The 22,686-nt window shown below is 50.6% G+C and overlaps 2 protein-coding genes across 3 annotated transcripts in view; both read left to right on the top strand.

Annotated features, from left to right (window-relative positions):
- LOC106034313 (protocadherin gamma-C5-like) overlaps positions 1–22,686 on the top strand; it is a 184,988-nt gene that overhangs the window by 109,921 nt on the left and 52,381 nt on the right. The gene's annotated exons all lie outside the window — the stretch shown is intronic.
- Positions 3,996–12,919, top strand: LOC136786358 (protocadherin gamma-A10-like). The gene is made up of 2 exons (XM_066977026.1): positions 3,996–8,555; positions 12,854–12,919. Exons 1-2 carry the CDS (start codon positions 5,583–5,585, stop codon positions 12,917–12,919), a joined length of 3,039 nt encoding a protein of 1,012 aa, XP_066833127.1. The 5' UTR covers positions 3,996–5,582.

Raw genomic sequence — 22,686 nt, forward strand, 5'->3', positions numbered from 1 at the left:
TTTGTGCCAAAGAGTTTCTTCATAGCTATAATTCCATTTTCAGGTCTTTATTCCCAGGAAGGTTGTGCTTCATATTTTCCTTTTCTGGATAGGCTTTTATATTTGCAAATGCGACAGTTGAATTGCAGAAAATCCTTATCTCCTTTGAGAAGGTCCTATCAGCTGCCTGGAGACAAATACTGGTGTATAAGGGAAACGAAACAGAAGCTCAGACTGAATCTGTCTTCATTGGTCATGAGAGCTCAGCATGAGAAAGGACCCCATAGTATGGCCTTTCCATTTACATTTTCATATTCATGGACTATGAGCTGGCCACATCATGGAAAAACAGATGGCAGCTGATGAACGTTTCTTAAAATGAAGTCCAGATCAAGTCTCTAGTGCTTTGCTTACAGCTTAAGACCTCAGTGATTTCTTGGTGGTTTAGGGAGACCTTTTGCAGTGCAGAGAGAAGACTGTGGCACATGTCCAGTGATTTTCTCTACCACACTTTCTTTTTGAATGCTGCTTTGTACTGCTGGTCTGATATTTTCTTTTCCTTGTGTTTCTTCCATACATGTAGGTTGAGTTGTCAGTAGCAGCATAGCTTTGTTGGGGGATGTGTTATGTGTTCATGTGCCTTGCCCATGTAAGCCAGTAGGTGTGTATTTCATCAAAGTTAGAGCTGGTGTGGAAGACTGGAGATGTCAGGGTGTTTGTGTGTTCTCCTCCATTTATTTTTTTCCTGAGTAGTGGATGTAAAAATGTTAGTAGAAGAGGCATGTCTCTGCGGAGCATAACATGCACTTAAAGTAGAGGGACATTCCCTTACTGATATATTTATGATGACCCAGTCTCTGCAGGAGAACGAATCCTCTCTGTCACTTATCTCTTTAGTAGGCATTAGAAACTTGCAGAGAGATATACCTCCCTTCTTGGTATACCTTGATAGTGTCATGCACAGTGCGTGGAATTGAGAAATTGTATGTTCAACTTTCCTTTGCTGAGGTGTGCTTGGAGATTCCAGAGGTGAAAGAAAAGCATTGAAGTTATGAAGGTTTGAGGTGATATGTTGAGGGAATGTTGCGTGAGGGGCTGTAGAAGGACTGACGCTCCTTTCTCAGCTAGTTTTACTAATCTCATTCCACACACCTCTATGGTTTATGCACTTTGAAGTCTGTCTGCTCTATAGATTTTGCCTGAGAAAGGTTATTGAGGTTTTTTGGTATCTTTGAGAGACCCCTCTGGAGAATTCCTTCCCTACTGTCTACCTTACATGCCCTACTACTATTAATACTGAAAAACATCCATGTGTATAAACTAGCTGCATACCATTTATTCTCTTCACAATGTTTTTATTAGGTCATGTTAATGTGGTGGAAAAAAAAATTCTTTGGAACTGTCCATGGTCAAGTCTATGTGCACATTGTGAAGATGTGGGCTGGGCAATTGGTCTTCTGTCGAAGTCCAAAAGATAGCTTGTTATGAAGCCTGTAATGAAGAGGGAAGGCAATCATAACAGTTTGGATCCTTTGGAAATTCTTCATGTGTGAAGGTCTTTTGGAGGAAGGAGGAGCCTTTGAACACTGACCTCTCAAAAATGGAGCCAGAAGTGGCTTTGCTAACAGACACGTGCTATGACAACAGAATAGAATAGAATTCATAGAATCTTGGAATCATTTAGGTTGGAAAAGACCGCTTAGATCATCTAGCCTGACCTTTAACCTAGCACTGCCAAGTCTGCCATTAAACCATGTCACTAAGCTCTACATCGATATGCCTCTTAAAGACCTCCAAGGATGGTGACTCAACTACTTCCCTGGGCAGCCTGTTTGAATACTTCACAACCCTTTCAGTGAAAATTTTTTTCCTAATGTCCAATGTAAACATCCCGTGGAACAATCTGAGACCATTTCCTATTGTTTTATCACATGGTTCTTGGGAGAAGAGGGCAATCACTATTTTGCTGTAGCCCCCTTTAAGGTAATTGTAGAGCACTTTAAGATCTGCCCTGAGCCTCCTTTTCTCTAGACTAAACAACCCCAGCTCCCTCAGTTGCTCCTATTAAGACCTGTTCTCTAGACCCTTCAATGGCGCCGTTGCCCCTCTTTGGACCTGCTTCAGCGCCTCAATAACCTTCCTGTAGTTAGGGGTCCAAAACTGAGCACAGTATTTAACGTGTGGCCTCACCAGAGATGGGTATAGAGGGACAATCACTTCCCTAGTCCTGCTGGCCAGACTATTTCTGATCCAAGTCAGGATGCTGTTGTCTTTCTTGGCCACCTGAGCACACTGCTGGCTCATATTCATCTGGCAATCAACCAATACTCAGAGATCCCTTTCAGCAGCCAACTTTCTAGACAGTCTTTCTCCAGCCTGTAGCACTGCATGGGATTGCTCTGACCCAAGCACAGGACCCATCATCACTTAGCCTTGTTGAAACACATACTGCTGACCTTGGCCTATCAGTCCAGCCTATCCAGATACATCTGCAGGGCCTTCCTACCCTTGAGCAGATCAGCATTTGTGCTTAACTTGGTTTCATCTGAAAATGTACTAAGGGTGCAAATGATCCCCTCATCCAGATCATTGATAAATGAGACTGAAGAGAACTAGCCCCGATACTCAGCCCTGGGGGAAACCACTTGAGACCGCCCTCCAGATGGATTTAATGCCATTCACCAAGACTCTTTGGGCTTAACTAACATGCCAGTTTTAAAGCCAGTGAAGTGCAAACTCATCCAAGGCAAGAGCAGCCATTTTGTCCAGGAGAATGTTATGGGAAAGAGTGTTCAAAAGCCTTACTGAAGTCAAGGTAAACCAGATCCACAGCCTTTCCCTCATCCACTTAGCATGTCAACTTGCATAGAAGGAGATCAGACTCATGAAGGAGGACCCATCATTCATTAAGCCCCATTGACTGAGCCTGACTACCTGGTTGCCACGTGATGGCACAAAATCTGTTCTGCTCCACGAGCTTCCCCAGCACTGACAGGCCTGTAGTTTCTCAGATATCCTTCTGGACATTCTTGTAGATGGGCATCATATTTGCTAGCCACCAGTCAACTGGGACCTCCCCAGAGAGCTGTGGCTTCAGATAAATGATGGAGAATGGCTTGGCGAGCATTTTTGTCAGCTCCTTCAGTATCCTAAGGTGGATCCCTTCTTGCCCCATAGACTTGCATATGTCTAAGTAGTTTAGCAGCTTGCTGACCATTTCCTCGTGGATTATGAGGGCTTCATTTTGCTCAGGGGATGGATTCTGCTCAGGGGATGGGATACCCAGAGAAAAATTGGTCTTGTGGCTAAAGACTAATGAAAAAAAAGGCATTAAGGAGCTTGTCTCTTGTCAATACTTTTCCCCCCATGTCCAATAAAAGATGGAGATTCTCTTTGGTCGTCCCTTTCTTGTTTATGTATTTATAAAATAATTTTCATTACCTTTAAGAGCTGCAGCCAACTTTTGCTCCAGTTGGGCTTTGGCCCTTCTAATTTTCACCCCAGACAGCCTCAGACATATTTATAGTCCTCCTGAGTGTTGCAAGTACATTCCAATTTCATTCTACATAATATTGGGGCAGATCAAACCAGAAAATGTCTGGAGTGACAATGAAGTCCTTCAATTGTGTAATTTTCACATTTTTGCCTCATTTACTGCCAATGTCTAAACTGCAAATTGTTGTGGTTTAACCCGGCCGGCAGCTAAACACCACACAGCCGTTCGCTCACCCTCCCCCCTCCCTCTCTGGGATGGGGGAGAGAAACGGGAAAGTGAAGCCGGTGAGTTGAGATGAAGACAGTTTATTAAGACAGGAATATAGTAATAACAATAATAATAATAATAGTGATAATGATAATAGTATTAATAATAATAATACTGTGTAAGAAACAAGTGATGCACAGCGCAATTGCTCACCACCCACTGACCGATGCCCAGCCTATCCCCGAGCAGCCGACCCCCCACCCCGGCCAGCCACCCCTATATATTGTTTAGCATGACGTCAGATGGTATGGAATACCCCTTTGGCCAGTTTGGGTCAGCTGTCCTGGGTCTGTCCCCTCCCAGCTCCTGCTGCACCCCCAGCCTGCTCGCTGGCAGGACAGAGCGAGAAGCCGAAAAGTCCTTGGCCTGATGTAAACACTGCTCCGCAACAATTAAAACATCAGCATGTTATCAGCGCTCTTCTCATCCTAATCTGAAACATAGCACCCTACCAGCTACTATGAGGAAAAATTAACTCTGTCCTAACTGGAACCAGGACACAAATGAGTGTGGCAGAGACCCCTAAAAAGATTGGAAGAGCTGTTGGAATGGTGGGACTGGGAGAGCAATTTCCTTATAGACCCTGAATGTTTAATCCAGTGGATAGAACTACTGTGATATATTTCTCTTTCAGTAAAATGTCAGAGAATTATATGCCCTTTTCTTTCTTACCTCACCAATGCTGAGGAGTAGGATGTTGTCCATGATGCAGATAAAGACTGTGACTGCAGAGTACAGAGGCTGAGAAGCAGGCTTAGAGCCTGGAAAATAGTTGGGTTACTGTGTCTTTGGATGGGGAATGCTTTTGTTTCATACCTGATACCAAGGGCTATGCCATTTCTGTTCTGATCATGGTGTCCCTGTCCTTAGAGGCAATGATGTTTCCCTGAGAATAAAGTATTTGGCCAAAAGTGTCTATGTAGTAGAGGTCTCTGAGGTGAAATGGTGCAGACTGGAGTCACCACCATTTATGAAGGTGAAGGCAAAGACTCATAGAGGGGTGCTGTGGGAGCTGGTGTTCCATGGAAGCACTAATCTAGTGCTCTAACTGATCCCAAGTACTGTTTTAATAACTGTTAGGCATGAATGTGAATGCTTACTGTGTAGAATGAGATCCACTGATTCAGCCTGAAAGAATCAGGAAAATATGATTGACGCTTAGACCATTTCATGGTCTTCCTTTTTTGTTTTGTTTTTTTTTTTTTTCTCAGACGACTGTATCTGACTTCTTATATAGCTGATGCCAAGTTCTGCCTTCATCTTACACCTGTATGTACACTGGCATGCTCATGTCCCGTGGCTCTTTTCTACCTTCACAGTGAATGCCATGTGGTTTTCTTCTGGTGAATGGGTAGGCATTTTTCTGGAAATCCATTTAAGTGAATGAAAGTTAGACAAGAATCTTCAGCAATTGTGATCTCCAAGACTGCATGTATAGTGGGGGAAACGGATAAGTGGTGACTGCCCAGGCTAGTATGCTCTGTAGCAGGGATATGGAGTGCGTGCACAGCCTGCTCAGAGAGCTGAAGGGAGTGGCTGGTTCCCTGATGCTACACTCTTAAAGGGGGAACTGTTTAATATAGGTTGTTGACATTGGAAAGACAGCACAAATTATACATGAATGTAAGATTTAAATGAATGTAAAGTGTTGGAAAGACAAGAAAATATTCACTCCGGAAGGACTGCAGGAACGATCTCTGAAAGTCCTTGAAGTGAATATCCTTCTGCAAACATGGTGTAAGGGCGATAATTACTTTGAGGTCGAATTAAAACGAATAATTTTACCTGCCATGTAATAGAACTAAGACATCAAGAGGAGCCCTCTGCCTTCATTCTGATCATGACCACCGTGAAGACCGGAGTGCATTCGACCTTATCCTCGAAGAAGAGAAAGAGTTGCAAAAGCAAATACACCGACTCTGGGCCGTGTCGCAGGGGAATGTGCCGTGGCGCCGTTTCAACGGCGGCCGAAGGTTTCCGCGGAAGAGGCAGGGCGGCGGCGGTCGGTGTGAGCCGCGCGTGCAGTGCCGGGCGGCGGCTGCGGGCGCCGCTGTTCACCACGGAGGAGAGGAAGGAGCGGAGCGCTGCAGCCAGCCCCGCCCGCTGCGGCCCGGCTCGCTCGCCCGCGGCAGCGGCAGTACCCGACTCATTCGCTCGCTGTTTCGGCGGCCGGGCGGACTGCGAGCGGCCCCGCGGTGCGGAGCCGAGCTACAGAGGCAGAGGGGCCGGCGAGACCTGGCGACGGCGGGGCCAGAGCCGAGGACGGGAAAGGGAGTGGGAGCGAGAATCTGATCCGGAGCCACAGGCGAAAGTCGGGGCGGCGGCGGGGAGCTGTCGGCGGGCGTCCGGTGGCGGCGGGGCCGTGGCGGAGATGTGGGCGGCGAGAGAAGGGCGCTGGGGCCGGAGGCAGCGAGCGCTGCTGTGCTGCGTGTTGGTGGCGGCGTGGGAGGCGGCGTGGGGGCAGCTGCGCTACTCGGTGCCCGAGGAGCTGCCCAAGGGCTCTTTCGTGGGCGACGTGGCCAAGGACCTGGCGCTGCAGCCGGCGGCGCTCCGCGACCGCGGCGCCCGAGTGGTGTCGGCAGATAGGACGCGGTATTTCGCTCTGCATGCGAACAGCGGCCACCTGGTGACGGCGGAGAGGCTAGACCGAGAGCAGCTGTGCCGGCTGGTGGAGCGATGCGTACTGCGCTGCGAGGTGATCGTGGAGGGTGAGATGAAAGTTTACGAGATCGAAGTGGAAATCACAGACATTAACGACAACACGCCAAACTTTGTGAAAGCAGAAAAGGAACTGAGAATGAGCGAGACGACAGCTCCAGGGTCGCGTTTTCCCTTGTCTAAAGCTCACGACCCGGACGTGGGAGTGAATTCCCTGCAGAGCTACGAGCTGAGCGGCGACGAGCACTTCTCGCTGTCCGTGCAGGCGGGAGCCGACGGCGAGAAGCGTCCCGAGCTGGTGCTGGCCAAGGCGCTGGACCGGGAGGAGGCGGCGTTTCACGAGCTGGTGCTGAGGGCGAGCGACGGCGGCGAGCCGTCTCGGACGGGCACGGCGCGCATCCGCGTGTCTGTGCTGGACGCCAACGACAACGCGCCCGTGTTCAGCCAGGCGGTGTACGCGGTGCGCGTGCCCGAGGACGTGCCCGTTGGCTCCACGCTCCTCACCCTCACGGCCACCGACGCCGACGAGGGACTCAACGGCGAGGTTAAGTATTCGGTGATAAAACTGACAGCCGATCTAACAGACAAATTCTTTCTGGATCCCGAGACGGGATCGATCAGGCTGGTGAGGAGCCTGGACTTCGAGGAAGGTGACTCCTACGAAATGGAGGTGCAGGCAGACGATGGCGGTGGCCTTTTCGACACGGCTATAGTCTCGATCTCGGTGACCGACGTGAACGACAATGCGCCCGAGATTTCGATGAGGTCGGCGCTGAGGGAGATCTCGGAGGACGCGCCGTCGGGGACGGTGGTGGCCCTGCTGCACGTGCAGGACCGGGACTCGGGCGCCAACGGCGAGGTGCGGTGCAGCATCGTGGAGAGCGTGCCGTTCCGCCTGGAGCGGGCGCTGGACAATTACTACAGCGTGGTGACGGCGCGGGAGCTGGACCGGGAGGAGGTGTCGGAGTACAACGTGACGGTGCGGGCGGCGGACGGCGGGTCGCCGTCGCTTTGGAGCAGCGCGGTGCTGGCGCTGCGCGTGCTGGACGTGAACGACAACGCGCCGGTGTTCGCGGAGGCGCGCTACAGCGCCCGTCTGGCCGAGAACAACGCCGAGGGCGCGCTGGTGCTGACGGTGCGCGCGTGGGACGCGGACTGGGGGCAGAACGCGCGCGTGCGGTACCGGCTGGCGGAGGGGCGTGTGCGGGGCGCGCCGCTCTCGTCCTACGTGTCGGTGCAGGCGGAGACGGGCGCGCTGTACGCGCTGCGCTCGTTCGACTACGAGGAGGTGCGCGAGGTGGGGCTGTGGGTGCGGGCGGAGGACGGCGGCGCGCCGGCGCTGAGCAGCAACGTGTCGGTGCGGCTGCTGATCGTGGACGAGAACGACAACGCGCCGCAGGTGCTGTACCCGCCGGCGGCGGCGGCGGCGGCGGCTCCGGGCGCGGGCTGGACGGGCGTGGAGCTGGCGCCGCGCTCGGCGGAGCCCGGCGCGCTGGTGGCCAAGGTGGTGGCGGTGGACGCGGACGCGGGGCAGAACGCGTGGCTGTCCTACGAGCTGGCCAAGGCGACGGAGCCGGGGCTCTTCCGCGTGGGGCTGCACAGCGGCGAGGTGCGCACGGCGCGCTCGCCGCTGGCCCGCGACGCGCCCAGGCACAGCCTGGTGGTGGTGGTGAAGGACCAGGGCCGGCCGGCGCTGTCGGCCACGGCCACGCTGACGGTGGTGCTGGCCGAGAGCGTGGCCGAGCTGCTCTCGGAGCTGGGCAGCGCGGCGGCGCCGGCCGAGCCCGCCGGCAGCCTGACGCGCTGGCTGGTGCTGGCCGTGGCGGCCGTGTCCTGCCTCTTCCTCGCCTTCCTGCTGCTGCTGCTGGCGCTGCGCCTGCGGCGCTGGCGCCGCTCGCAGCTGCTGCCGCCGGCCAGCGGCGCCTTGCGCGGCGTCCCGGCCTCGCACTTCGTGGGCATCGACGGCGTCCGCGCCTTCCTGCACTCCTACTCGCACGAGGTGTCGCTCACCGCCGACTCGCGCAAGAGCCAGCGGCGCTGGGCGGCCGACAGCTGCTGCAACACCCTCCCGGCCCGGCCGCCGCCCGACAAGGCCGCGCCGCTGCTCGGGGACGACGCTGCCGGCGCCCGCGGCGCACAGCCCGACGCCCTCCCGGTGAGTCGCTCCGGACACCGCGACGCCCTCCTGTCCTCCTCGGCGCTTGCCTCCCTTCCTGCTCCTTGCGTTTCCCTCCCCGCTCTCCTTCCCGGCCGGGGAGTTTTGCTGCTGAGCAAGGCACAGCTTCACTGGGCATCGTGTTGTGGGTGGCTGTCCCACGGTCAGGGGTGGCAAGTATGGGCTCTGCTGCCAGAGTTACACTTGGTGCTGAAGGCAGGAGACGAGAGGGGATTTTGCCTTTAACTCTGCTGCAACCGGGCTTTATTTATTATTTTTTTTGTTTGTTTTCCGTACTTTCAGGTTGTTGCTCGTGTCTTCCCCTGAGAGGTGTCCTGCAGGTTTTCCTTGTGTTCTTCGGTAGTCTGAGTAAATGTACACTTGAGATTATCAGGTTATGATGTGTCATCCCACTAGCCCGTGTGGCTAATATATGGTAGGATAAAATAATGAGGTTTGAAGAGTGAGAGCAAAGTCATTTTCATGTCCTGCAGGTTTCATGTCATTTCCTTGTTTGTTGCCCTTATAAAAACTGGACCTCTTGTGTCAGAGAACCCTTAAAAGCTAGGAAGGTTTGTAGCTGGATTTGAATGTGTCTCAGCGGTGAAATTATTCAGGGAAAGGTTTGATTTCATAATCTGTGGCAAGGCCCTCAGCATTTTTGCACCATTTTATCCTGGATTTTCTGCCCTGAAAGGAAACTAATTCCCTGATGACAAAATGTTTTGCAGAAACACTGTGCATGCAGAGTGATGATGCCTGTGTGTAACATCTTATAATTCCTGTGTGAATCATCATTAATTCATTCCAATCTGTTGTGACATTGTGACATTGGGTTTGTCGTTATTCTATTTCTAGGTGTTTGTTCCCAGGATGTCTGTGCTTAGTATTTCCCATTTCAGGATAGGGCTTTTGCATTAGAGAATGACAGAGTTGTACTGCAGGAAATCCTTGTTTCCTTTGTAAAGGTTCTTTCAGGCATCTGAAGACAAATTTTTGTGTATGAGGGAAATGAAACAGGAGGTAAAACTGAATCTCTCTCCACTGCTTGCAAGACTTGGCATGATAACGGGTCCTGTATTATGGCCTTTATGGTTGCAATTTTATTTTAATTGGAGATGAGCAGGCCACATCATAGACAAATTGAGGAGAGCTGGTGAACCTTTTCAAGTGAATTCCAGATGAACAATCCAGGGCCTTGCTTGCAGCTTAAGACCTCAGTGATTTCTTGGTGCTCTGAGGAGGAATTTTGGTGCCCACAGAGAAGATCCTGCTGCCCGAAAAAATGATTTTCTCTTCCACACTTTCACTTTGAATGCTTCCTTGTGCTGCTGCTCAGTATGTTCTGCGTAAGAAATGTTATTGAGCTTTCATTGTGAGCTTTTTGAGGGCCTTCCACAGAATTCATTCTGTAATATCTACATTACTTGGTCTACTACTATGAATGCTTGAAAATGTCCGTGGATATGACTTAATTATATGTCATTTATTCTCTTCACAATGTACATACTATGTCATGATAATATGACAAAAAGAAAATAGTCTTTGGAGCTGTCCATGGTGAAGACTTTGTGCACGTTGTGAAGAAAGGGGCTGAGTAGTTGGTCCTTTGATGATGTAGTTCTGCCTGTTATGAAGAGGGAAGGCAATCATAACAGTTAGGAGTAGTTTGGGAATTCTTCATGTGTGAAGGTCTCTTGGTGGAAAGAGGAGCCTTTGAACCCTGACCTCTCAAGAATGGAGCTGGAACTGGCTTTGCTAGCAGACACATGCTATGGCAACAGCTCTATTCATAGAATCCTGGAATCCTTTTGGTTGGGAAAGACCTCTTAGATCATCTAGCCCAATTTTTAACCTAGTACTGCCAAGTCTACCATTAAACCATGTCACTAAGTTCTACATCTACATGCTTCATGAAGACCTCCAATGCTGGTGACTCAACTACATCTCTGGGCAGCCTTTGTGAATACTTCACAACCCTTTCAGTGAAACACATTTTCCTAATATCCAACGTAAACCTCCCCTGGAGCAATCTGAGGCCAGTTCCTATTGTTTTATCACATGGTTCTTGGGAGAAGAGGCCAATCCCCACTTTGCTGTAGCCCCCCTTTAAGGTAATTGTAAAGGAAGATAAGATCTGCCCTGAGTCTCCTTTTCTCTAGGCTAAACAACCCCAGCTCCCTCATCCACTCCTAATAAGACCTGTTCTCTAGACCCTTCAATGTCTCCATTTCCCTTCTTTGGACCTGCTTCAGCACCTCGATAACCTTCCTGTAGTGAGGGGTTCGAAACTGAACACAATATTTGAGGTGCAGCCTCACCCAAGCTGAGTACAGAGGGACAATCACTTCCCTAGTCCTGCTGGCCAGACTATTTCTGATACAAGTCAGGATGCTGCTGGCTTTCTTGGCCACCTGAGCACACTGCTGGCTCGTTCAGCTGGCTATCGACCAATATGCAGAGTTGGCCAGGTGGTCGGCCAGCTTTCCAGCCAGTCTTCCCCAGCCTGTAGCACTGCATGGGATTGCTGTGACCCAAACAAAGGACCAGATGTTCTGCTCCACGAGATTCCCCAGCATTGACAGGCCTGTAGTTTTCTGGATTGTCCTTCTGGCCCTTCTTGTAGATGGGCATCACAATTGATATCCACCAGTCAGCTGAGACCTCCCCATATAGCCATGACTTCAGATAAATGATGGAAAATAGCTTGGCGAGCACTTCCACCAGCTCCCTCAGTACCCTTAGGTGGATCCCTTCTGGCTGTATTTAGTTGCAGATGTCTAAGTGTTTTAACAGGTCACTGACCATTTCCTGGTGGATTATGAGGGCTTCATTCTTTTCCCTACCTACCATGTAGTCAGGGGATGGGGTACCCAGCGAAAAAATATTTTTGCTTCTGAAGACTGAGGCCAAAAAGGCATTAAGGAGCTCTTCTCTTGTTACGATGTTCCCCCCCACATCTAATAAAGGATGGAGATTCTTCTTAGGCCTCCTTTTCTGGTTTATGTATTTATAAAAACATTTTTATATTCTTTAAGAACAGTAGCCAGATTGAGCTCCTGTTGGGCTTTGGCCCTTCTCATTTTCTCCCTGCACAGCCTCAAACATCTTTATAGTCCTCCTGAGTGAGCAGGTGCATCCCTTGAATTTCATTTTACATAATGTTAGGGCAGATGAAAAAAGGATGTCTATAGAGTGACAGTGATGCCCTTCACATCTGTAGTTTTCACATTTTTGCCTCGTTTGCTGCTGCTGTCTCAACTGAGGGTCAGTGTGCCTGAGAACCCTAAAAAGACTGGAAGATTTTTTAGACCTGTGGGACTGGGGAATCAGTTTCTATTCAGACTTTGAACGTTTCCTTGTGTGGAGAGAAATACTTTGATGTATTTCTCTTTCAATAAAATTTCAGTGAATGGTGTGCTCTGTTCTTTCTTGTGTGACATATGGCAAGGAGTAGGATGTTGTCTGTGGTACAGATAAAGTGTGTGACTGGAGAGTACAGAGGCTGAGAGGCAGTCTTAGAGCCTGGAAAATAGTTGGGTCAATGTGACCTTATCTGGGGAATACTTTGGTTTCATAGCTGGTGCCAAGGCCTGCACCATTTCTGCTCTGATCATGGTGTCCCTATCTTTAGAAGCAATGATATTTCCCTGAGAATAAAGTATTTGGCAAAGAGTGCGTATGTAGGGGAGGTCTCTGAGGTGAAAGGGTGCAGCTGGAGTCACCACCATTTATGAAGGTGAAGGCAAAGAACATAAGGGTATTGTGGGAGCAGGTGTCCCCTGGAAGCACCGATCTAGAGCTGTAACTGATCTGAAGTAGTGTCGTCATCTTATGCCTGCATGTGCACCTTTGTGTTTGTCTCTCAGGGGGCTTTGTTTCCTTCCCACTAAGTTCCATTCTGGTTTTCCTCTTGTGTTCAGGTAGATATTTAGTTGGAAATTAAAGTGAAATGAAAGCAAGACAAGAATCTTCAACTGGTGCAGTCTCCAGGACCACATTTGGAAAGGAAGGAATGAATCAGAGGAGACTGCCCAGATGACAAAGAATGGCAGAAATTGTTTCTGTGTCACTTCAGTATAGATGTTCCAGTCCCTGCTTATCTTAGTTGGCCCAAGGTTAGAGATGGAGCTTGGCCCAAGAAAGAGGTGCTCAGGCAGAGGAATGGCAAAACTCTGGCTTCTAGAGAGGAAGGTGGAAGAGTCAGCAGGGCATTTGGCTGTGCAACATTTGATTCCTTGCACTGTGCCAAGGTCTGTGCCTGTTTCACTATGACCATTTCCTCCATGTCCCCAAAGGGGATGACAATCGTCTTTGCATATGCCTTCAACCAATACATCTGGATGTCCAAATGTGCTGCATGAGGATTCATCTAGAGGTGTCAGTGACTTCCAAGTGCACTGGGGATGACTTCTCCAGGAAGAGTTGTGTCTTCACAAATTCTGAAATGTTTCCCTCACATGGTCCACTCAGGGGTTTTTGTTTCCTTATGTTTAGAATCAGAAATAACCAAGAAAGATGACCTACTATGTTGCAGGAAGGAAACTCTGTAGGCATGATTTCCTACCTGTTTCTGCCTTTAAGTGATAGCAGGAGGTCCTGAAGCACTGCATACCCCCATTACGTCTGATTCTCCAGTGGAACGCTGGCTACACAGAGAAACATGGTACAAACTAGTGTAGAATGCTTCAGACCAATGCCAGCTACCTGTGGGATGTTCTCATCTTCTGGAGGACTGGCAAGAGAAGGCCTGCCTGTCTGTGTGATGTCCTGCATTGCATAGGGCTGGATGTGCAATAAGAACTATTAGCCATGAATGTGAATGCTTACTGTATAGAATGAGATCCACTGATTGTGCATGACAGAATCAGGAAAATAGGATTGATACTTAATGCTGAGGGTTTTTCCTCCTTTTTATTTGGCTTTTTTTGCAAATCAGTCTACTTTGAAGTCTTTGATAACTAATCCCAAATACTGGTTTTGTCTTACACCGTCAAGGAAATTGCTTTATTCATCTCTTGTCTTTGCTACCTTCACAGTCATTTTCAATTGGGCTTTCTTCTGGTGTATGTGTAGGTATTTTTCTGGAAATCCGTTTAAGTGAATGAAAGGTAGACAAGAAAGGGGGGAAACCGATCATTGGAAAGTGCCCAGAATGGCTTCCTCAGAAGCATGGATGTGGAGTGCATGCAATGCCTGCTCAGAGAGCTGAAGGAAAGCTGCTGATTCCTTGATGCTGCACCCTTATGGGGAGAACAGTTTCTTACATGCTGTTGACATTGGAATGACAACAGAAATTACATCTGAACATAGAATTTACAGGGTCATACATTTTTAGAAAGCTGAGGAAACTTTCAGTCCAGAAGGACGCCAAGAATAACATCTGAAATTTGTGGTAGACATGGTGCTTCTACAACACTGGGTTGAGACTAATAACTATTTAGAGGTCAAATTAACACGAATAATTCTACTTGTCATGCAGTACAAATAAGCCAGAGGAACCGTCCACCTTCGCTCTGCTCATGAGTGCCCTGAACACCAGAATGCATTCTGGTCTTCAGTCTTATCGTTGAAGAAGAAAAAGTGTTGCGCAAGCAAAGGCAGTAGCCTTTGCAGTTCATTGAAGAGATAGTACTTTTGCAAAAACTGGGATAAGACTGAAAATTACTTAGAAGTTGAATCAACATGTATAAATCTACTTGCCATGTCGTAGAGCAAAGACAAGAGCAGCCCTCCTCCTTTTCTCTGGTCATGACTACCATAAAAACAGAAAGGATTATATCGAATCCTGCAAGAAGAAAAGAAGGTGTTGCGGAAACAAACGCACCGACTCTGGGCCGTGTCGCAGGGGAATGTCCCGTGGCGCCGTGTCCGCGGGGGCCGAAGGTTTCCGCGGAAGAGGCAGGGCGGTGGCGGTCGGTGTGAGCCGTGCGTGCAGTGCCGGGCGGCGGCTGCGGGCGCCGCTGTTCACCACGGAGGAGAGGAAGGAGCGGAGCGCTGAAGCCAGCCCCGCCCGCTGCGGCCCGGCTCGCTCGCTCGCTGTGTCGGCGGCCGGGCGGGCTGCGAGCGGCCCCGCGGTGCGGAGCCGAGCTGCAGAGAGGCGGAAGGCCCGCGAGGCTGGAGCCGGGGCCAGAGCTGAAATAGGAGCCGGAGCGAGAGTCTGATCCAGAGCCGCAGGCGAAGACTCGGGTCGGAGGCGGGGAGCTGTCGGCGGGCGTCCGGTGGCGGCGGGGCCGTGGCGGAGATGTGGGCGGCGAGAGGAGGGCGCTGGGGCCGGAGGCAGCGAGCGCTGCTGTGCTGCGTGTTGGTGGCGGCGTGGGAGGCGGCGTGGGGGCAGCTGCGCTACTCGGTGCCCGAGGAGCTGCCCAAGGGCTCTTTCGTGGGCGACGTGGCCAAGGACCTGGCGCTGCAGCTGGCGGCGCTCCGCGACCGCGGCGCCCGAGTGGTGTCGGCAGATAGGACGCGGTATTTCGCTCTGCATGCGAACAGCGGCCACCTGGTGACGGCGGAGAGGCTAGACCGAGAGCAGCTGTGCCGGCTGGTGGAGCGATGCGTACTGCGCTGCGAGGTGATCGTGGAGGGCGAGATGAAGGTTTACGGAATTGAAGTGGAAATCACGGACATTAACGACAACGCGCCGAGCTTCGGAGAGGCAGAAAAGGAACTGAGAATGAGCGAAACGACTGCTCCAGGGTCGCGCTTCCCTCTGGCCGTGGCACACGACCCGGACGTGGGAATGAATTCCCTGCAGAGCTACGAGCTGAGCGGCGACGAGCACTTCTCGCTGTCCGTGCAGGCGGGAGCCGACGGCGAGAAGCGTCCCGAGCTGGTGCTGGCCAAGGCGCTGGACCGGGAGGAGGCGGCGTTTCACGAGCTTGTGCTGATGGCGAGCGACGGCGGCGAGCCTGCGCGGACGGGCACGGCGCTCATCCGCGTGTCTGTGCTGGACGCCAACGACAACGCGCCCGTGTTCAGCCAGGAGGTGTACGCGGTGCGCGTGCCCGAGGACGTGCCCGTTGGCTCCACGCTCCTCACCCTCACGGCCACCGACGCCGACGAGGGACTCAACGGCGAGGTTAAGTATTCGGTGATAAAAGTGACAGCAGCAAAAACAGACAAATTCTATGTAGATCCCGAGACGGGATCAATCAGGCTGGTGAGGAGCCTGGACTTCGAGGAAGGTGACTCCTACGAATTCAGGGTGGAGGCACAAGACGGCGGCGGCCTATCCGACACAGCTACAGTCTCGATCTCGGTTACGGACGTGAACGACAACACGCCCGAGCTGACTGTGTCGTCCTCGCTGAGGGAGATCTCGGAGGACGCGCCGTCGGGGACGGTGGTGGCCCTGCTGCACGTGCAGGACCGGGACTCGGGCGCCAACGGCGAGGTGCGGTGCAGCATCGTGGAGAGCTTGCCGTTCCGCCTGGAGCGGGCGCTGGACAATTACTACAGCGTGGTGACGGCGCGGGAGCTGGACCGGGAGGAGGTGTCGGAGTACAACGTGACGGTGCGGGCGGCGGACGGCGGGTCGCCGTCGCTTTGGAGCAGCGCGGTGCTGGCGCTGCGCGTGCTGGACGTGAACGACAACGCGCCGGTGTTCGCGGAGGCGCGCTACAGCGCCCGTCTGGCCGAGAACAACGCCGAGGGCGCGCTGGTGCTGACGGTGCGCGCGTGGGACGCGGACTGGGGGCAGAACGCGCGCGTGCGGTACCGGCTGGCGGAGGGGCGTGTGCGGGGCGCGCCGCTCTCGTCCTACGTGTCGGTGCAGGCGGAGACGGGCGCGCTGTACGCGCTGCGCTCGTTCGACTACGAGGAGGTGCGCGAGGTGGGGCTGTGGGTGCGGGCGGAGGACGGCGGCGCGCCGGCGCTGAGCAGCAACGTGTCGGTGCGGCTGCTGATCGTGGACGAGAACGACAACGCGCCGCAGGTGCTGTACCCGCCGGCGGCGGCGGCGGCTCCGGGCGCGGGCTGGACGGGCGTGGAGCTGGCGCCGCGCTCGGCGGAGCCCGGCGCGCTGGTGGCCAAGGTGGTGGCGGTGGACGCGGACGCGGGGCAGAACGCGTGGCTGTCCTACGAGCTGGCCAAGGCGACGGAGCCGGGGCTCTTCCGCGTGGGGCTGCACAGCGGCGAGGTGCGCACGGCGCGCTCGCCGCTGGCCCGCGACGCGCCCAGGCACAGCCTGGTGGTGGTGGTGAAGGACCAGGGCCGGCCGGCGCTGTCGGCCACGGCCACGCTGACGGTGGTGCTGGCCGAGAGCGTGGCCGAGCTGCTCTCGGAGCTGGGCAGCGCGGCGGCGCCGGCCGAGCCCGCCGGCAGCCTGACGCGCTGGCTGGTGCTGGCCGTGGCGGCCGTGTCCTGCCTCTTCCTCGCCTTCCTGCTGCTGCTGCTGGCGCTGCGCCTGCGGCGCTGGCGCCGCTCGCAGCTGCTGCCGCCGGCCAGCGGCGCCTTGCGCGGCGTCCCGGCCTCGCACTTCGTGGGCATCGACGGCGTCCGCGCCTTCCTGCACTCCTACTCGCACGAGGTGTCGCTCACCGCCGACTCGCGCAAGAGCCAGCGGCGCTGGGCGGCCGACAGCTGCTGCAACACCCTCCCGGCCCGGCCGCCGCCCGACAAGGCCGCGCCGCTGCTCGGGGACGACGCTGCCGGCGCCCGCGGCGCACAGCCCGACGCCCTCCCGGTGAGTGGCTCCGGACACCCCGACGCCCTCCGTCTCGGCGCTTGCCTCCCTTCCTGTTCCTTTCCTTTCCGTCCCCGCTGTCCTTCCCGGCCGGGGAGGTTTCTTGCTGAGTAATGTACAGCTTCTTGGGCATCGTGTTGTGGGTGGCAGCCCTTCGCTCAGGGGAGCGAAGCACGGGCTTTGCTTTTAGCCTTACAGTTAGTGTGGAGGGCAGGAGATGAGAGGGGGTTTTTCCTGGAACTCTGCTACAGCCGTGTTTTGTTTTTTTTTTTCTGCACTTTCCAGCGTAACTCCTGGTGCATTAGGCAGGAGACAAGAGGGCGCTTTTGCCTGCAACTTTTCTGCAACCGGGATTTGGGCGTTTTGGCAACAGCTTTGTTGTGGCTTCATTACTTGAATTTGTGTTGCATAATATTTGGTGTGATTGAGGAATGGCTTCTAGAGAGTGAGAGAAAAGTCCATTTCTTGTCTAGCAGTTTTATCAGTTTTGCCTTGTTTGTTGTCATTGTCAAAACTAGGTTTTATTGTGGTAGAGAACCCTGAAAAGACTTGGAGATCTTTTATTAATTGTTGGACTGTTGGAGCTGTTTGCATACATACCTTGAAAGTTTACTGCTCTGAGGTGACAGTCTTTGATATCCTTACATTTCCTTAAAATGTCCCTGAATGATAAGCCCATATCAGCAGTTGACATACAGTTAGAAGCTGGTTATTGAGAGTGGTGCAATTACTCTGAATGTAGAGGAATGAGGGAGAGAGTTTGGCTTAAATGTGGAAAATTGGTGTGTCAGCAGTGATATTGTTTGGGCAGTGCTTTGATTTCATTGTGAATGCCAATTTCTGTAGCATTTATGCACCATTTGATCCTGGTTTCACTATCCTGAAACGCAATGCTAATCTGATATCAAAATGTTCTGCACAGAAACGGTGCATGTAGAGCTATGATGTCTGAGTATAATGGCTTCTGACACCTGTGACAATCCTCATTAATCAACCCATATCTGTATTGGGTAAAGTGTTTTTCCCTAGTTGTAATTCCAGTTTCAGGCCTCTGTTTGCAGGAAGGCTGTGCTTCATATTTCCGATTTCTAGATAGGCCTTTTACGTTTGAAAATACAAAGTTTGTATTGCATCAAATCATTATCTCCCTTGAGAAGGTCTTATCAGTCATCTGGAGACAAATATTTGTTTATAAGGGAAACAAAACTGAAGCTCAAACTAAATCAATCTTCATTGCTCACGACTTTCCATGAGAAAGGGCCCCATAGGAAGGCCTTTCCATTAACAGTTTCATATTCATTGAAGATGAGCAGGCCACATCATGGAAAAATGGATGAAAGCTCATGAAATTTTCTAGGTATTAAGTTGAGATGAACTCTCTGGGGCTTTCCTAACAGCTTAAAACCTCAGTGATTTCTTGGTGATCTAGGTAGGCATTTTTCTGTGCAGAGAGAAGACTGCCACATGCCTGGTGATTTTATCTGTCACAATTTCTCTTTGAATGCTTCCTTGCGCTGCTTGTCTGATTTGGTCTTTTCCTTGTGTTTTGTTTGTGTGTTGGTTGAGTTCTCAGTAGCAGCATAGCCTTCTTGAGGAATGTGTTACGTGTTCATGGGCCTTGCTCAAGGAAACCGCTGTCTGGGTATTTCATCAGAGTTAGAGCTGTGTAGAAGGATGGAGATAGGAGTGTACTTGTGCATTCTCTTCTTACTTTTTTTTTTTTTCTCAGGAATGGATGTAAACATGATGTTAGTGGAAGAAGCATGTATGTGTGGAGTACTGCATATGCTTAAAGGAGGGGGAGATTCTCCTCCAAAGACAATCCCGATGAACCAGTTTCTGCTGGAGGATGGCTCCTCTCTCTTTCTTCTTAGACCTTTGCTGTGTTTTAGAAAATTTTTGAGTAACGCACCTCCCTTCTTGGTATACCTTGATGGTGTGGTTTTACACAGTGAGTGGTATTGGGAAATGGTCTGCTCATTTTTCCTTTGGTGAGACATGCTTGGAAATTCGGAGGGTGAAAGAAATGTATCGAAGATGTGGAAGGTTTGAGAGGAAACAGTAAGTAAACTCTTTATGAGGTGCTGTAGAAGAACAGACGTTTCTCTCCCAGCTTGCGATTGTTCCATTAGGCACACAGCCATGGTTCATGTACGTTGAAATCTTCCTGATGAGTAGATTTAGCATTAGAATTGCGATTTTTCCTGTGTTGGGAGCTTCAGGAGGACCTTCCAGGGAATTAATTCCCTACTATCTACCTTACATGCCCTTCTACTCTGAATACTCAGAAATGTCCCTTTAGCTGCATATCATTTATTCTCTTCACAGTGCTTATCTTATACCATGATAATGTGGTGAAAAAAAAAATTGTCTTTGGAGCTGTCCATGGTGTAGTCTTCATGCCCGTTGTGGAGAAAAAGGCTAGGCCACTGATCCTTTGATGATGTCCTTCTGGATGTAATGAAGAAGGAAGGGAATCATAATAGTTAGGAGTAGTCTGGGAATATTTCATGTGTGTAGTGGCCTTGGAGGCTTTGATTTCTCATCATAATCTTTGAACACTGACATCTCAGGAATGGTTCTGGAAGTGTCTTTGCTAACAGACACATGTGATGAGAGCAGCTGTGTTGCAGTTCCATCACTTGAATCTCATTAAGCATAATGCTTGGGCAGCCCAAAGAAAAATGCCTGTAGAATTATAGTGAAGTCCTTCACTTCTGTAGTTTTCCTGTTTTTTCCTCTTTCATCATTACTGTCTAAACTAAGCCTCAATATGGCAGAGAATCTTTAAAAGACTGGAGGATCCACAAGAATTGTGGGGCTGGGGTAGCTGATTCCATACAGAGATTGAATATTTACAGCTGTGTTATCATTCCTTTTAATGTCACTGAATGGAATCCCCTTGGCAGTGTTTGACATTCTGGAGAAGATAGAACATTATGTGTGACAAAAATGAAACACAAGGTAAAACTGAATCTCTCTTCATTGCTCACAAGAAGTAGCATAAGAAAGGGTCCCATGTTTAGGCCTTTACAGTTTCATATTCATTGCAGATGAGTGGATTACATCATAGAAAAATTGAGCTGATGCATTTTTCTTACAATGCGTAGTTGCGAGAAAGACCTCCTTGATTTTCAGGTCCCTTAGAGAGGATATTTTGCGCCTGCAGAAAACTCTGTGACAGCCTCCCGGTGTGTTTCTCTACCATGCTTTCTCTTTGGGTGCTTCCCTGTGCTGCTTCTCTGATATTATCTTTTCCTGGTCTTTTGTCTATGTGTCAGTTAAGTTATCACAGAATCACAGAATCATCTAGGTTGGAAGAGATCTCCAAGATCACCTAGTCCAAGGAGTACCACCTAGTAACAGCATAGCTGTGTTGAGGAATGTTTTATGTGTTCATGGGCCTTGCTCATGTAAACCACTGGCAGAGTATTTCAACAGAGATAGAGCTTGTGTGGAAGGCTGGAAATGTCAGAGTGTTTGTGTGTTCTCCATTTTTTTTTTCATCTGGGGAGTGGATGTAAATATGATATTAGTAAAAGAGACATGTCTGTGTGGAGCAGCTTATGCTCTTAAAGGAGAGGGACATTCCCTTACGAATATATTTACAACGACCCTGTCTCTGTTGGAGAATGAATCCTCTCTGTCTTTCCCCTTACCTCTTTAGTATGCTTTAGAAACTTGCAGAGAAATGTACCTCCCTTCTTGGTATGCCTTGATGGTGTGGTTGTGAGCAGTGCATGTTATAAGGAAATGGTCTGTTGAATTAGTCCTTTGGTGAGATGTGCTTGCAAATTCTCGAGGGTGAAAGAAAAGCATTGAAGTTGTGGAAGGTGTGAGGTGACATGTTGGGGGAACGTTGTGTGAGGGGCTATAGAAGAACAGATGCTCCATTCTATGCAAGTTTTAGTTATTTCATTCCACACATAGCTGTGGTTTACACACTTTGAAGTCTGTCTGCTCAATAGTTTTTCCTGAGAAATGTTATTGAGCTTTTTTGGGATCTTTGGGAGAGCGTTCTGTGGAATTCATTTCCTACTATCTACCTCACATGCTACCTCACTACTATGAATACTCAAAAATATCTATGTGTATAACCTAGCTGAATATGCTTTATTATCTTCACGATGTTTTTATTATGTCATGTTAGTGTGATGAAAAGAAAAAATGTCCTTCAAGCTGTCTATGGTGTAGTTCTTGTGCGTGTTGTGAAGAAATGCGCTGGGCGATTGGTGCTTGGAGGATGTCCTTCTGCCTGTCACGAAGAGGGAAGGCAATTACAACATCTGGGAGTAGTCTGGGAAATCTTCATGTGTGAAGGTCTCTTATTGGAAAGAGGAGCCTTTGAACAATGACCTCTCAAGAGTGAGCTGGAGGTGACTTTCCTAGCAGACATGTACTATGAAAACAGCCGTGTTCATAGAATCCTGAAGTCATTTAGGTTGGAAAAGACTTCTTAGAGCATCTAGGCCAACCCTTAACCTAGCACTGCCAAGTCTACCATTAAACCATGTCACTAAGATCTAAATCTACATGCTTTTTGAAGACCTCCAAGGATGATGACTCAACTACTTCCTTGGGCAGCCTGTTCAAATACTTTACAACCCTTTAAGGGAAGAAATTTTTCCTAATGTCCAATGTAAACCTCCCCTGGAACAGTCTGAGGCCATTAACTACAGTTTTATCACATGGTTCTTGGGAGAAGAGGGCGATCCCCACTTTGTTCTAGCCCCTTTTAAGGTAATCACAGAGCATGGTAAGATCTGTCCTGAGCCTCCTTTTCCCAGGACTAGACAACACCAGCTCCGTAAGCCACTCCTAATAAGACCTGTTCTCTAGACCCTTCAATGGCTTCGTTGCCCTTCCTTGGACCTGCTTCAGCACCTCAATAACATTCTTGTAGTGAGGGGTCCAAAACTGAACTCAGCATTTGAGGTGCGGCCTCACCAGAGATGGGTACAGAGGGACAACCACTTCCCTAGTCCTGCTAGCCAGACTATTTCTGATACAAGTCAGGATGCTGTTGTCTTTCTTGGCCACCTGAGCACACTGTTGGCTCATATTCAGCCAGCTATCGATCAATACTCAGAAGTCCTTTTCGGCCAGCCAACTTTCCAGACAGTCTTCCCCAGCCTGTAGCACTGCATGGGATTGCTGTGACCCAAGTACAGGTCCTGTCACTTAGCCTTGTTGTACCATGTACTGCTGGCCTCAGCCCATTGGTCCAGCCTATCCAGATCCATCTGCAGGGCCTTCCTATCCTTGAGCAGACCAACACTCATGACTAACTTCGTGTCATCTGAAAACTTACTGAGGGTGCACTTGATCCCTTCATACAGATTTTGATAATGATACTGGAGAGAACTGGTCCCGACCCATATTGTAGATGGGCAACACATTTGCTAGCCGCCAGTTGGCACGAACCTCCTGGATATCCAGGACTTCTGTTAA

The sequence above is a fragment of the Anser cygnoides genome, chromosome 14 (genome assembly GCF_040182565.1).
Source record: "Anser cygnoides isolate HZ-2024a breed goose chromosome 14, Taihu_goose_T2T_genome, whole genome shotgun sequence".
Lineage (NCBI taxonomy): Eukaryota > Metazoa > Chordata > Aves > Anseriformes > Anatidae > Anser > Anser cygnoides.

What these genes read in the sequence shown, in the direction of transcription:
- LOC136786358 (XM_066977026.1), top strand. Translation starts at nt 5,583, where the DNA reads ATGACCACCGTGAAGACCGGAGTGCATTCGACCTTATCCTCGAAGAAG. An exon ending in CACAGCCCGACGCCCTCCCG is followed by an intron (nt 8,556 to 12,853) that starts GTGAGTCGCTCC and finishes ATGTCCCCAAAG; the next exon opens with GGGATGACAATCGTCTTTGC.